Source organism: Cnephaeus nilssonii (assembly GCF_951640355.1).
Source record: "Cnephaeus nilssonii genome assembly, chromosome: 15".
Lineage (NCBI taxonomy): Eukaryota > Metazoa > Chordata > Mammalia > Chiroptera > Vespertilionidae > Cnephaeus > Cnephaeus nilssonii.
The window spans coordinates 4,484,728-4,501,401 of NC_137086.1; the positions used below are offsets into that span (position 1 = coordinate 4,484,728).

At 40.9% G+C, this 16,674-nt stretch overlaps 1 protein-coding gene across 2 annotated transcripts in view; it reads right to left on the reverse strand.

The window, feature by feature from the left end:
• Positions 1-16,674, reverse strand: part of NBAS (NBAS subunit of NRZ tethering complex) — a 206,444-nt gene that overhangs the window by 127,828 nt on the left and 61,942 nt on the right. Inside the window, exons 22-23 of one of the 2 annotated variants that reach the window (XM_079792004.1) lie at positions 3,944-4,021; positions 1,011-1,164 (exon numbers count right to left, since the gene is read on the reverse strand). In XM_079792004.1, the coding sequence (XP_079648130.1) occupies positions 1,011-1,164; positions 3,944-4,021 (232 nt within the window). Of the gene's footprint in view, positions 1-1,010; positions 1,165-3,943; positions 4,028-16,674 lie in introns of both variants that reach the window. The other variant, XM_079792003.1, reaches the window with a different exon arrangement.

Consider the following 16,674-nt stretch of genomic DNA (forward strand, 5'->3'; position numbering starts at 1 on the left):
AACAGGAATCAGATTAAGCACAAACTGCAGGCTATCAAATGGAGACACAGGGCCAGGCCAGAGAGAGTGCACAGAAATTTAAACACAGGAGGTACGCATTCCCTCCCACAGTACAGGAGTCAGACGCTCTGACGTCACCCTTCCCGTCAGATGGAAAACGGATGGTAGGACGGATGGTCCAACGCCAAGGCTGCACGTGAAAAAAGTCACCCACTGGCCTGACCCCGGATGAGATTCCTAAGTGCATCTGCTCTCCTTGCTCAGGACCGCTGACTTCCGTCCTCTGAGATGAAGACAACTGCTGCTTACATAGCAGCTCACTCAACTAGCAGAAGTCGAAATGTGCCCTCCCGGATATCGCCTCTGTTCTCACGGACTCTGGGATAAGAACCAGCCCATGAAAACACTAAGGTACTGAAAACGGTAGGTAACAGGTAGAGTCAGAAGGTGGCTGGTGGAAGAGTCCAGATTAGCAGCTGGATGTCCTACGAGTGTAGAATCCCCTCCCTCTCTCTTCCACACCCTTTCTCTAAGGCAGTGCCATGCATGTCAGTCAGATGGCACGTGGGAACTGAGGCTGGTTAAGGAAAACGTTAGGACAGAGCCTCAACAGGGTTTCTGGGAAGCAACATTACTATTCGCTGTGTTACTGCACTGTGACAGGGGACTGTCAAGCATTTCTAGGCCCATACAATCTTTTTAATTAATATGGTAGGAAACCTACTAAAAATACATGGAAAATCTCAAACAGTATGTACCATATTTCACAGCTTACATTTTAAAGAAAGATTTGAGCAACCTTTCTTGCATATGTTTAATAATTTCAAAAAAGCCACAAAAACTTTCTAGACAAATGACAAGTGAACAAAAGTGGTAAGAAATGCCATTCAACCCTTGCGAACTATGCACATGACCCTGGCGCCACTGTTGGCAGCCACTGCGCGCATGGAGCCCTCGGGACCCAAGGCAGCTGCCGGCATCTCTGAGCGGCAGCTGCCCCCGCCCCTCACCTGTCCGGCATGATGCTCTATCTCCTCTGCTCGGGTCTGGTACCAGTCCATCACCTTCTCTACTACAAGCTGCGTGGTCTTGAACCTCAGTAACTCAGGCTGAGCAGCGTACAAGAATTCACTTTCGTCTTGGAGGCTCGGCTCAACAACCATTCTGTAAAGCACAAAAGGGACAATTGATAACTGATTGGAATGCTGGGAAAGATTATAATTTTGGGGTGGGCTCGGTTACAGAAACAGGAAATGCGTGTGTTTGTGTGTGTGCGCAAGCATGTGTGTTTCCACAAGAAATATGTATGTGCACAAGATAAATGGGATATTTTGGGAGGTGCTTAATTTATTTTCCTACTAGTTTCCCCAATTTAAAAAAATCAGAATGGACAATAAATCAAAAACAACTATGCCCCAAATCAATCAAACAAGTATCAGCAAAATGGAAGTCACCCAGGGATGCTTTCACGAAATGCACAAGGCTAGGTGCCTGCCGTAGGGCTACCAAATCAAAATCACCTGTTTTGGGGAAAAACCTCCAGGTGATTTGGATGCAAATAGAAATTAAGAAATGCTTGTTTTCCATAAAAGTAAAAGGAAATATACCTCATTTATGTTGATAATATACCTTGTGTAGGTGTCAACAACATAGTACTACACTGACATGTGCAAATATGCCATCACTCTCCCCCCCTCGCCATCAGGAGGGAAAGAGAAACAGCTAGGACTGTTCACGGAAAGAGCATCACCGAGGTCATGCACTCCAAGCTTTTATGAGGATGAGCCTGGCCTTCTTGGTTAAGGACTGAAAAGGAGGAACATGAGCTGAAACTAAGATATTTCAGGGAGACATACAGGGAAACGCCGCATTCCATTAGGGACATCCATCCATCTACAGCAGGCTGGCAATACATGACAGGCGCTCTCATTGTTACTATTATAAGGCGACGGGCTTGGAGTCAGAACTGAAGACGAAGCACAATTCCATCATGAAAAGCCGTGAAACCTTGTCTAAATTTGTAAGTGAAAAGTAGTCTGAGATTCGCTTTATTGAGAGAAAAATGGGAATAATACTATACGAGAATAGTCTAAATAATATAAAGTCACAGAGAACACCAGCTGGCCCCGGGCAGGTGCCTAATTTTGATTTGTGGGCATTATTTTATTGGAAGAATTAGTAGCTGTCATATTTGCCCAGATACAAAACCCAAAGATGTTTGGACATCCTATCCACATGCCTTAGCCAGCCTCTAATGCTTGTAACTGGTAGCCATGTACTTCCCTGGGCTCACCCTGCCGTTAGCGTTCTGACCAGGGATGTTCCCCACATGGACACGTCACCTGGCTCCCTCCGCAGCCTCCCCTTCAAGCTGCCCCACTGCAGCAGCACACATCACATCCCCGCAGGCACCGGGAGCTCCTCTGACATACTTTTCAGTCCTTCCTTCCCTCTAGCACCACTTCATAGACTCCACCCACTTTCTCCTTCTGCTCGCAGGCTTCTCTCCTCCCCTCCGCTATACAACTGATCTCTCTCCCCTTTCCGGCTGCTCTTTTCATTCCTCTGGGTTAGAATACCCTCCACCATTAAATAGCTGTTCTTCCAAACGCTTCGTGCCGCTCTCCTCTCATTCTATACTCTCTCTGGGTTCCCCCTCCGACTATAAAATACAAATTAGCACAAACATCACAACTGCCATACTTTTACCCCTAACCCAGACTTCCCTGAGAAGCCCCAAATGCTTCCCAGGTGCCCTGCAGGGAAGGACGGGTGAATGGGCAGGTGCTGGGCCCATGGCACGCTGAGAGAACTGTGGGCAACATGTCGGCACACCTTTCCCTACAACCACGGCCACTGGCATCAACCCCCACCGTTTTCAATGCATCTGCTCCTTCAAACTCTCATACAACTGGGAAGTAAAGGCTCCTACTAAGTGTGGCTGAAAAATACCGGGCACTAAGCTCCACCTTCTCCTGAGACTCCACTGAAATGACAGGAAAAGATTTGCAAAGGGGAGGGGACGTAAACACTCAGGGAAGAAAGGGTACGGGGAGTGAAAATAAACTAACCGTAATTTTCATCCCAGGAGGTCCACAGATAATAGCCAGAACTAAGAAGTCCAGAAATAGCTGTGCAGTTGTTATTCAGAGATATGGAGGAAATGCCAGAATAATCTTCTAAAAGAACTGAAAATAGCTGCTCTGGTGAGCAGAATACCAAGGAAAGGGAGCCGAGGACTCTGGGTTTTTAAACAGCTTCAACATTCAGTACAGAGATTTTCACTAAGCGCCCCATTCCCAGCCCCACCCTAGGCTGTGCCCAGTGCCTAGCTCTGGAGTCCTCTGGCTCAAGGCCTGGGTCCCAAACTACAGCTCTGCTCGCGCACCGGGAGAACACGAAGGCGAGCAGGCGACGGAGCATTACCAGACTCTGAGGAGTAGGGAAAAGGGGTCCAGACACACCTCACGTGGCCCTTCAGCCCCACACCCTCTCCCACCCCCTTCTGCAGTACCTGACGCCTCCACACTCGGAGGCTTTCCAGGGTTAAAGCTTATAAAAATGAAAAACAAAACTGAATCCAGAACAAATGTGCATGCATAGCATGATAACAGCGATGACTATGTCGGTATATGTCAAAGACTGAGAGTGAACGCCTCACAATGAAAGGACTGTGTGTGAGAACCACTGTGAGAGTGATTCCTTTGTAGCAGCAGTTAATGTTTTCCCATTAAAATAATGTTAACGGAGTCGAGCTTTTGGGGGCTTTTGTAAAGTTCACTCAAACTCTGTCAGTCAAGGACCCCCATCAGGTAAGTGGTCACTCAGCACAGCCCGTTCACAGGGCCACCTATCCATCCGCCCCCTCCCCCGTCCTCCCCTCCCTCCCCCCCCCCCCCCCCCCCCCCCCCGTGAGAGGAAGCCCTGGGCCGCTCCCTCTTACCTGCACGCCGCCTCCTCGCACCAATCTTTATCTCGGTGTTTGCGTTCGTGCCAAGGAATGATCACCAAGGAGTCACCGCTGTAACTTAAATTAAAAACAACACGTAAGAACTTCAGGGACACATTACCACAATGACTGGCCACACAAGGAACACGTGGCAAAGATCTCTGTAACCTTTCATCTCCAAGATTCCTGTTGACGGCATGTTATGTGGTGCATGATACGTATTAGATACACTGGAAGTGGAGAATACCAAATCGCAGATCTCTCTTCTATCATAAAATGGTTCAAAAAGAAAAGAAGAACTCAAAACAAGAACATCTGACAAGGACACAGACAATAGTTCGGTGAAGGCCTGGGATGGGGAGGGAATGGGGTAGACAGGGACAAAGAGGGGGTAACGGGGGACATCTGTAATACTGTCAACAGTAAAAATCAAATAAAATTAAAAAACATTTGGCAAGGAACTAAACGATGGCATGGGTACGAGTTCGTTCACTCACTAAAACATTTATCAGGAGCCCATATTTTATGTTCTCAATAGCAACATAAATGGTCCCTTGCCCTCAAAAATTACCTAACTTCTTATGATCATAAGAAGGAACCACTAGCTACAGTACGTGTATAAAGCACTGCAAATGGGGCTACTAATACTAAAAAAGAGAACTTTCATTTTCATTAATTTTAATTAAAAGTTAAATAGCCACATGTGACTAATGGCTACCATATCTATAGCATATGTATAGATAGGAAATAGCAAGAGTAAAGAAATTATTTTGCAAGTTAAAAATATCATTAAAAGTGAACAGGAGAATCTAAAAGAGGCAAAAGCCTGATGGGATAATGAGCACCCAATACCGTGTATATAGATGATGTGTTGTGGAATTGTGCACCTGAAATCTGTATAATTTTGTTAACCAATGTCACCAATAAAAGCAATAAAAAGAATAAGCTGTTCAAATAAATTCATAATCTATACTAATAATAGAGGAATATGCAAATTATCCAGGATGCCATCACGTCACGACCACTCAGCAAGTGGCATGCACAGCAGGAGCAGGTGGGCGGGGACTGCTATCACCAGGAGGGCCTCCGCACGGCCTGGCCTGGGGGCGGCCCCCGGTGGAGGCGCACGGAGGTCTGCCCAGTGCTAACGTGACGCTGCCTGCGTGCGTCTCCATCCAGCATTGATATAGTATGTGCACATGTAAATGGTAGGTGCATCCCTTGCCTGGGATGTGGCGCTGCCTGCATGTGTCCCCGCCCAGCGCTGATGTGACGCTGCAGGGGGCGGGGCTTGATGGGTGTGTGGCCAGCCAGGTCTGGGTCTTGCCCAGTGGGGGTGGGGCCGGCCGGGTCTGGGTCTCAAGTGATTTCTCAGCATGCACAGGTATGCAGGGACTTGACTCTGGGTCCCATGACATGCCCAGACTCTTACAGGAGGGAGATTGTCATATACATTTTACTAATTCTCTTTCATCTCTGACACTTCTATTATAGAGAAAGGGCAAATAGCAACATTAAAATATTTCTTCTAATTAATTCCCTTTTAATGTGCACAAATTTTGTGCACTGGGCCACTAGTTAAAAATAATGTAGGAGACCAAAAACCAGAGACTGAGTCAGAAAGGGAAAGTGAGGTAAAACTGTAGGGTAGCACCGCAGAGTGATGTGCTGGAAAGCAGGAGGCCCGGCAAACAGATGCATCTGCTTCGATGAGCTGTGCAGCCTTGGGCACGTGGCCTTCTAAAATGAAGCCCTCCGAACGTTATCTCTAAGATCCCTCTTAGCTCTCACAACCCAAGAATCCATGAAAACAACAGAAACACTCTGAATTTAGAAAAAACACCAAAATGTAAAATCAAATTTCAATTGCCTGCTCTTATAGTTCAAGAAGACATTCTGTGTCATATTTCTGAGTACCAATAGTAGCATTTTCCTAAAATTGACCATAGCCCCACAGAAAGAATTGCACTTCTGTATATTATTAGGTTATGTTTTGTACTCTCTTGTCCTATTAGGTTGTAAGTCACGCCTTGCACAAGAAATAATTCCTAAATGTTTGAAAATTATGTTAATGAAGAGATGGGCCTCATGTAAAAGGTGGCAAGAGACCCCTGGAGGGTTTTAGAGTGGAAGAGGGATGCCTAGGAGTGGGCAGTGCTGGAAAGCACCCCCTGCAGTATTATTATTGGAGCAAATTATACAAATTCTAACTTTCCTGTTAGATATATGTAATACAAAATGTATCATACAATATTTTAACCCTTTGCACTCACTTGCTTTTTTCTCGATTCCTTTATTCTAATGCTAACCATGTCAAGTCACACTCGACATCTGAGTGCAAAAGGTTAAACACAGTATTTTACCCACTTTTTAGCTAGCATGTAATATCCTAGATAACTTTGTACCAGAGGTATTTTTAAGACACTTGAGTTCAGATTTTTAAATTTCTGAAGCACACAGGTGATTATTTAGAATGAATGTCACCAAGTGAAAAACTATTTCGTTTTCTTCCTTGTCAATAACGATTTTATCACAGACCACTGAAATGAAAAGTAAAAAAGAACATTTGGATGCAGTGATGGCAATGTTCACTCTTCCAACATGAGAATGAGTTACAGCAATGAATTGAGGAAGTTGGAAAATTCTAATTAATGCAGATACGGTTCCACAAGCTACACAAAATGCTTTCTAAAAGAATTTTAGAAAAATGTATCACAAGTTTGAGATTTGTAGTTTCTATACGAAGTATACATTAGATACAAGGGTTATTGATAAAATGATTAGTAATGGCCTGGAGCCCTCAGCAAAAATAATATTTATTTGGTATCTAAAAACTAGAAAGTTGTAAAACTTTGTTAAGCTTCACTGAACAGAAATGGGTAAGAAAACACACCCATTTTTATCAGAACATGTAGTAAAAACAAGTCCAAAAGGCAGGCCTGGAGAGTCCTAGGTTAATACAAAGTGGTTCTGCTGCATTCTCAAGGCACACAGCGCAACTGAATGTTTCTAAATGTGCCGATCACCACCGATAATAGTGCGGGCAGTTGACCAGTGATGATCAGCAACAGTAATAATCTTTAACATTCACTGATCTATTACTATGGGTCAGACAGGATAAAATGGTTTTAACACATACTCCCTCACTTAGTCCTACTAATCTAATGTAGTAGATAATATTACCTTCTTGATATTATTATGAGAAATCCTGAGGCCTAGGTTGACTTGTCCCTCCTCATAAAGCCAGTAAATGACAGAGCTGGGCTGTAACCAGGATCACAGAGCCCGGTCCAGAGCTTGCACTTGGAGCTAGCACACTCTCCTGCCTCCAGAAAGGACATGGGACTATCCTCTGGCCCCAAACACAATTCCATCCCCGTTCCCAGCATCCTCTGCTTCAGACATAGGAGCCACCAGGTTAGATTTGTGAATACGGACCATTTACATGCATATTAAAAGGATATATTTAAAGTAAGGTATAAAACCAATCTCTACACCAGTACGTTGGTTACTAGTCAAATGAAACTACCACCAAATATGGTTTGACCTTATTTTTCATCATCAATGGTTATTTAAAAAAAAAAAGAAAAAATCTCCCTGGTCTTTCATTTTCTTACAGGATGGCTATAAAGCAAATTATTTTAGAACCCACTTTAGGAGTTTAAAGTAAAAACATCTTTGTTTTGCCTATTGTCTATTGTCTATCCTCAGCAAAACAGTACCTGGCACTTAGCAGACTCTAAAATAACATGTGTCAACTGAATTAATTGACAGCATAACAAATTTCTTTAAAGTGATCTCATGAGTATCACAAAAATTCAAAACTGAATAGAGCAACGAAAGGGGACAGTTTGCTCATAAGAAACAGGCATGTCAGGAGGTACATGTACACGGGACCTGCAGATATGAGAATGAGAACAAGAATGCTTTCTTAATTTAGATTACTGAACTGAAGAAAAGGCAAGCTACACTAGTAATGGCATACAATCTACATAGTTAAATATGTCATTATGCTTTGGGCGGGGAGAGAGATTTCAGAATATACATTCCCCTAATGTCACAATTATTTTGAATTTTACATTTCAAAATAATTGGTTAGTTCTCTCATTACTTTCTAAAAAAACACACCCAAATTTTAGCTACTTATTCTTTCATAAGCTAGGCAGAATGATAGAATGCTTAATAAAATGCAGAGAAAACCTTTTCATTAATTCTGTTCACAACAAAAATACTAGTCATGTAAATTTATCACTAGGTGGGTTATGTGAAATTGTGGTTCAAAACAAAACCTAGAAAACATACTGCTTCATTCTAAAGAATTGTACAAAGCCTGGTTAGTTGCAAACCTTAAACTTGGCATCTAAAATCCTATAAACAACATTTACATATTTTAGTTCATCTTTTTTTCTGTTGTTTCTCCTTTGCTTGGGAAGTCTTAAAATTTAAATGCATCATCCCCATTTTAAAGGGAAAGTACACAGTAAACTTAAATTATTTCTTTACAAAATAATGACTGCTTTTGCTCTGAAGCCTGTTCATTGTTTTATTCCAAACAATAAACTTTGCTGGTTTCATTTGAAGGTAACATTTACCTGTCAGCAGGAAAAGAATGAATATAACAAGTTCGGTTATGTTCAACTATTCCTTCACCAATTATTTCTCACACTAAATATAAGTTTTTTATTTCAAAGAAACATTATCAAGAATAAATGTACAAAAGTTCTTTTACTCATATTCTATGCCTTGGAAACAAAAAGCTAAATAGTGAATTACTACTAATTGCCCCTTTCAGGCACTGGTTTTAAGATGTGGAGATATATTTATTTCTATTATTAGCATAGAAGAAAATGTTCTGGTAAATAAAGGACAAAAAAAATAATGATTTGGGCCTACACTGTTGTTACCATCACTGAACAAATCTCACTCAATGGAAAACCAATTAAAAAGTTAGTTATCACTCAGAACGCCAAGATGGAAAAACCATCTAAAGGCATTATTTAGAACTCTCTTCTGGACCAACGGAACTCAATTTAATTAATAAATTACTTAGAAAATAGAGCAGAGACTAATAAGACATCCTGAACTAACCAGCATTCTCGGATGTTCGCCATGTGTAGAGAGAGGCAAGAGTGAAAACACACCCCTCGAGGACCTGGACCCCTCCAACTCCCCATAAATCACATTTACAATTACAAATTCGCAGGTAAGTAAACAGCATGAGCTCAAAACTCATCACTGACTTTCTGAATGAACGTTTTCACAATCAGTGGGAACAGATCCACTGACATTTTCATTCTAAAATCGGAACTCTCAAAAATAACAACAACGAAACTCTTAAGCACCAGGAGAAGACTTAATGAAGACATAAAAGTTCATCTGAACAATGAATGACAAATATAAAATCTCAGGTGCCTGATCCCAGGAACAGGGCGCTGTCCCAGACGAGAAACCAAGCCATCGGTGCCATCGGGGAGGAAGAGTCCCTGGTATGATTTTGTATTTTGTTTATTCATTGGTCCTTTGCAAGACTGAATGCACTCAACACTGAAAGGTATCTATAGCATGTTCATTCCCACCAAATGTACCAAAAACTGCTGCTGCTGCTGCTGCTGCTGCTGCTGCAGCCGTGTCCTCTGCGGCCTTCACCTCTGCTGTCACTGAACACCAATGACACGCTAGGAACTGTGCCAGCGGATATGGCCTTGAGAACAGGTTGTCACCACAACACCGACACAACTTCCCCATCTCACAGGGAAAGAAACTGCAGTGCAGAGAAGCTGACATCCCCAGAGTAACAGCTGGGAGGGATCAGGACTCAGACATACACCTGTTTCCGATGAAAGCCTTCGCTCTCCCAGGGGACCACACTATCATGTCTGCACATCAAACATGTCAGTATCGTGCTGTGAGCCCAACATTCATATGTGTCATGGATTTTCTCCCCAAAGTCGGTGTATGTAGATAGCATGTAAACTTTTAGGATTAAAAAATGGGTTCACGTCGAGGTCAAAACATTTCTTAAGCTAATGCATGTGCTTTGTCTACAAAATATGAATTTGATTCTTAATAGCACTTTACTTATTATAAATACAATATTTACACAGGCGTGCCCATATCAGAAATTGGGAAAGTGTCTCTCAGGGTTATTTATATGTTAATTAAACATAGTGTGATAAAAAGATTCACTGCGATTACAGACAAGTATTTACATATTAATGAAATCTTGACTGGAAAAGATATAGTGTGATCAAAAAGAATTATACAGACTATTTCCAGAGGGAGTTCAACCATCCAAAAGATGTTATAATCTTCCTCAGGATCACATGTTCTCAAGTTATTGGTCAAGTTATTAAATTTTGGAAGAAAATAAATAATGAAAGAAAAATCTCATCACTATAAAAATAGTACCATGTGGAATCACTAGATAATGCTGAACCTAATAACAATTGTTAGGGGAACAAAATAAAATTCAGAAACTATAAACTGTATTAAGCCATAGTAAAACATTTGACAGTAGTTATATACACACTAACACAATAATGTAATTAAAAGTATTTTTAAATAATTCAATAACTCCGAACATATTTCACTAATGCCTCTCAAATGTTTTGCTCTCAAAGCAGGATGATAATTCCTTTTCTGCTTCTCTCATTAACATGCTATGAGAATTATATGTAAAACATAAAACTCGTAAATTTTTAAAACCTGTTTCATACCCAATCATGAAATGTTTGTGGAATAAAAGAGGAAAAGAATTCATCAGTACAGCCTCATTTCCCTAGCACTTTTTAGGGTATCAAATGCATAACAAATATCAGTACCAACATACTTTCCAAGCCCCATAAATTACTCTGAAATAATTTTGTTTGTACCTTCTTAATCAAAGAAATTGCCTGAAATCCTAATTTTGTTGCTTTAAATAAACAGAAAGACAAGAGCTAATTGAGTCGAGATCTAACATGCCCACCGTGCCAGCAGACATGCCACCCCACCCTCCCGTGCCTGCCCAGACCCCGGGCCCAGGCGGAGGAGGCAATTAGGCCTTTCTTTCCTGGTCCAAACACCAGGTTGTTCTCGGATCAGAAACTGCCGACACAGCCCCTTCCGTAAAGTGCTCTCTGTGTTCCTCTCCATTAACAGTCATCGTGAAGGCCAAATGCTTATTCCAAGACTAAAATACAAACCAATTTATTGTTCTTTGCTCAGAGCAGCTCAGAAATAAACTGCACGTATGGGAATTGAATTCTGATTAGGTAACTAATCAACTTTTCCATTTTAAAGGGAAAAGAAACATTTTTATGTTTCCTGTGAGAACCAAAAAGTGAATGCAATGCCCCAATCTTTCCATAACATTTAACGATCAAGGCTACAGTTGTGGTGATATTTCATCACAACAACAAAATTATGGTGGGAATAGAATGCCCAATAAAAATTGCCTTTTAAAATTTTCAGGGAAGAAAAGAGAAATCTTTATGAACAGGACTAGGCTACATAAAACATAAGTAAAAAGAGATTCGTATTGTTTATTGGAAATCGTCTGCACTAATTCATTTTCAACTAACAAATTACTAGTAATTGGGAATATGTTTTGGACTCTGTGACTAAACAGTATGATTTAGGTGAGGACAAAACAATATGATTTAGTAGATGGAACAACTTCACATTAAATATTTACTCAGACTCTTACCTATTCAAACCTCCAAACCTCAGAAACACACTCAACCTTCAAGACCTAGAACACACCTTGCCTCTTACTCATTTACCTTTGTTGTAACAGGAAGTAATCTCTCCCATTTCTAACCCTATCTATATTCCTCCTATGAGACACATTTTAATTTTATGGTATCATATCTGTACCTAACCTGTCTGATTTTCCTACTAGATTCTAATTTATCTGTGGACAGGGACCACGTCTGACTCATTCTGTACCCACAGATTTCATGTAACAGAATGTCTCTATATGGCAAGTAAGTATCCCTACATTTGTATTAACTAACACAAAATTTCCTATGACTCATTCATCTTCTATAAAGTGTTCCTTCAAGAAAATAAACTCATATAAAGCAATTTAGAAATGCTTTAAGTCTTAAATCAGTTCACATCTACTCATGGTTAGTTATAAATTTCACCAAAAAGAAGTTGAACTTCAAAATCAACATCTGCTTTGCAAGAAACATTGCTTTGTTTCTTATGGGAGAAAAATGTCTACAATATCCTTAAAACTATGAGACTAAGGCAAGAGTAACTGATTCCGGTACTGTCTCCTATTGTCTTTCAAGGATAAAAAGAAAAAGATCAACCAAACAATAATTTACTTTCTGAACTGTGAGCTGCCTAGGGTCAAATTTGACTTCAATGAAAAAGATGATTAAATTATTTAATCGCTGAAATGTAAAATATCAAAACATCAATTTGAAACTGAAAATAGTAAAAAGTAAACTCCTACTACCGTTCAGTTGTGAAGAACAAGAGTAATGTCATCTGATCTTTTTAAAGGCAAATTCTTTATTGGTGATTTAAGTTACATGGTAAATCAATTTCACCTAAATCAGATGTCTCCTACTGGGAATTTTAATAAAATGCATATTGATGTTTTGCTTTTATGACAAATTTTATGCTGTTATAATAACAGAAAAAGTCTCCAAATCTGGCTCTTCAAATCCAAGATTTAGACAAAAAGGCATTAGGAGAGATATCAGAAGTTTCCTTCAGTTTATCATCGAAAGATGAAGAGCTTCTCCCTAAGGCCAGGCAATCATGGGGAGGCAACCTCCCATCTGGAACCAGAATTTGGCTGTGTCCCTTGTTTTATTAAGAAATCCTTCTGCAGCCAGGACTGGTTTGGCTCAGTGGATAGAGCGTCGGCCTGCGGACTGAAGGGTCCCGGGTTCGATTCCAGTCAAGGGCATGTACCTTGGTTGCGGGCACATCCCCGGTGGGGGGTGTGCAGGAGGCAACTGATCGATGATTCTCTCTCATCGATGTTTCTAACTCTCTATCCCTCTCTCTTCCTCTCTGTGAAAAATCAATAAAATATATTAAAAAAAAAAAAAAAGAAATCCTTCTGCAGCAAAGAGAACCATGGCCCACAGGTGGAAGCCACTCTACATCTTCCCAACAGCAATGTTAATTTCACTAAGAGGCTATTGTGCTTTGAGGACATTATGTTACGGGCACTAAGCCAGCCACAAAAACAGAAATACTGTATAGTCCAACTCACAGAGACAGACAGTGCAGAAAGTCGTCAGGGGCTGGGTGAAGGAGAATTGGGGAGTTACGGTTTACTGGGGACCATTGTTTCTCAAGATAAAAAGAGCTTTGAAAACTGGTTGCACAACCATGTGAATGTACTTGTACATGATAATGGTTAATACGGGTAAATTTTGTTATGTGCATTTTACAATTTTAAAACATTTAAATAAAAGTAAAAGTGTACCATGGCCAAATGGTCCTAACGGTCCCTTGAGCTTAACACAGAGTCAAAAATATACAGAGCCAAAAATATGATTTACGAGTGCACTAAAGGTATACATACATGTAATGTGACAGGGTGGCGGGGAACATGACCAGGGCACCACTGGCCTGTGGTCTGAAACCATCCTTTCCCGATTGCTTCGGAGAGTTTGCTTTTAACTGCGTCTTACTGACTTTGCCACACCAACCCCCTGTGTTTTCCAAATCTCTTCACATAACCATCATTTGTTCATTCAACAGCTATTAAGCATCATTGCGTGTGTCAATATATTCATAGCACTTTATGAGATATGTGTTAGTCTGGTCATAAAATAAGTAAATAATGCTGCAGGATACTAGCAACCTCTGAAAACAGAAACACATCCTCCAAATCCGTTACCCAAAGGCCTTCTAAGCCTTCTAAGCGGGTGAGTGACGATGACTCATCAGTGAGAAGAAAGGGATATAAAACGTATTCACCCGCCGGCACTGCCCAGTGAAAAGCGGTCATGAGGAAACTCCAGGAGACCCTGGATTTCTGTTGCATCGGCACTGGGGCAGAGTGCACAAAAGGGACAGAGGCTAAGAAAAGAAGGGCGATTCTGGGTTGGCAAGGGAATGAAACGCCATGCCAGGGACACACACAGGAGTTAGGGTATGCGTGGCACAAAGCGACCCTGCCTGTGCAGTCCCAGGGACGTCTCTCATGTAACTGATGACTGTTTACAGGCTGTTCTACATTAAGGCAGGTGGGAGTGTTGTTCATGCTCCAGGACAAAGCAGTTTCTGAACGTGGGACCAGGTGTAACTGATGTAAGATCACAGATATGCCACATGATCTACATAATTGGTGACGTGACATTTTTCACTCAGCCACTTTTTATGTTTACCCTCACGATGTATCACATAAATGGCGGTGGAACTAAAGGTAGAGAATGATTAGAAATAAACAAATAATTCATATAAGCACAAATTCAGACAAGAAAAGGGAAACACCTCACACGTCTCCATGGCTCACACAAGCACAGTCCATCTGCATGTTCCAGCATGCTCTTCAGGATCAAACTTTCCATCACCCATCAAGTATCTCCGCTTAGATATGCACAAGCAAACAAGCCGCCAAGTTACTATAGTAACAGCTTTTCTAGATGATGAAGAGAATAAGGTGTTCTGGATATTCTATTTCCATCAACGGTTTTGCAACTTACACTATAAAATATTTAAACATTGCAGTATCTCAAAATACGCTAAACATAATCCAATCTTTCTGTGTTGATTCTGGAGATAATCCAGGAAGATAAATATGGGTATCAATGTTCATTGTCTAATAAGTATATGTGTCCATGGATTTCTGACTGACAGACATTAAAGGACAGTTTATGTCCATATGTTAAAAAGTAAGTGAAAGGAAGTCTGAATGCAAGGTTCTATCCTGATCGGACACTGAAACGGAAAGGTATCACTAGAAAAGCGGGTTAAACCCAGATAAATATGAGTTCAGTCAACATTATTGTATAGTCAACTTGGCAATCATGTTTTGAAAATGCTGGTATGTTTCAATAAATCGATACCTTGGGGAACAATTTGAGCATGACACAAATTGCGTGTTTGCTAGTGCACCTTTTCATCCACAAGGAACATGAGGTGAACACAGGAAACTGCTCTCACCTGGGCCGTGCCACGTCAGATCACGTGTGCAGACACACATTTCCCAGACACCCACCAGCCCCCTCAGTTCTGTGACTGAGTTAGCCTCCCCGCTCCCCTACCCACATCTGTGTTACATAGAGCTCCCAATCAGATTGCTAATCACTCTCCCTCCACTTCCCAGGAACACATGAGTTGCAACTCTTCAGACACCCATGTCCACAAGCCAAGTCTTTTTCAGGTCTTATTCAAGGTCAAGTGCCATGTTTTAGTACTTACGTGTTTCTCACCATTTAATGTGTAAAACTATGGGCCAGCTTTTATTAGGTTCCTAACTTTGTTAAACTGCACAAAGTTTTTGAATGCTGGGCCCTAACCCTATTTTCCCCATATACCCTGTGGCGTTCATTGCACAATTTTGCATAGTGCAGTGATTTTTAGGAATGCATATGTCACATTATATTCAGAACAGACTATTCCAGCAGTAATTTCTTAGTTTTGATAAATGTGCTATGGTTATGGAAGAAAGGCTAAGCTAGCGGAAGGGTGCACATGAAGTCTCTGTAATATCTTGGCAACTTTTCTGTAACGATAGAATTATTCTGCAATACCACCATTTGTCCACCATCCAGAACTGAAATATCATTGCTGTTATGAACACATAAACAACTGTTGGACATAGAAACCGAGACTCAAAAGAACTGTTGGCCCAGAAAGAAACTCACTATAGACTGATTCATTTGCCTCTCAGCATAACTATTATTGCTTGTCTCATTTTCGGTTCCTATAAGTGTATTCCTAGTATCACATGAGCTCACTCATCTAGGGGAAAAGATGAACAACATAGACTGAAGAACAAGAACAGCATTGATCAGACTGTCAGACCTCAGAGGGAAGGTAGGGGAGGGTGGGGACAAGGGAGATAGATCAACCAAAGGACTTGTGTGCTTGCATATGAGCCTAACCAGTGATCACGGACAACAGGGGGAGGGGGGCATGCATGTGGGGGGGTTTGGGAAGGGAACGGGGGGAGGGGGTTGATGACAAATATGTGATACCTTAATCAATAAAGTAATTAAAAAACAAAAATAAATAAAAAAATAAAAAAAAGTTTAAAATAATAAATATGTGGCATATATAAGTATATGAGGTCATGGTCTCAGCATGAAATTCTGCACTGATAATAATTGCTAAAACTTAAGTAGCCCTTACTTAGTGCCAAGCACTGTTCTCAGTATTTTATATACATTAATAACTCATTCATCATTCTCACAACAGTATGAGGTAAGTGCTGTAAGCATCACCACTGTACAGATGAGAAGACTGAGGCACAGTCAAAAACTTAACCCAAGATCATCCATCTAGGCAACGTGGCTCTCGTGTCAGTGCTCTCACCCCTATGCCATACTCTTTCATCAGACAACTGTTTAAATACAACCTCTTAAACTAGATACTTTCATCATTCTGAAAAGGTTTTACAATGGAAAAAGAGGCATAAATGAAAACTCTAAATAATCCTTCTAAAGTGTGTTATAATACTTGAAACTAATATTATATTGAATGTCAATTGTAATTGAAAAAAGAAAAAAATGTGCTATAAACATCAAAAATACCAAAAGTCAAAA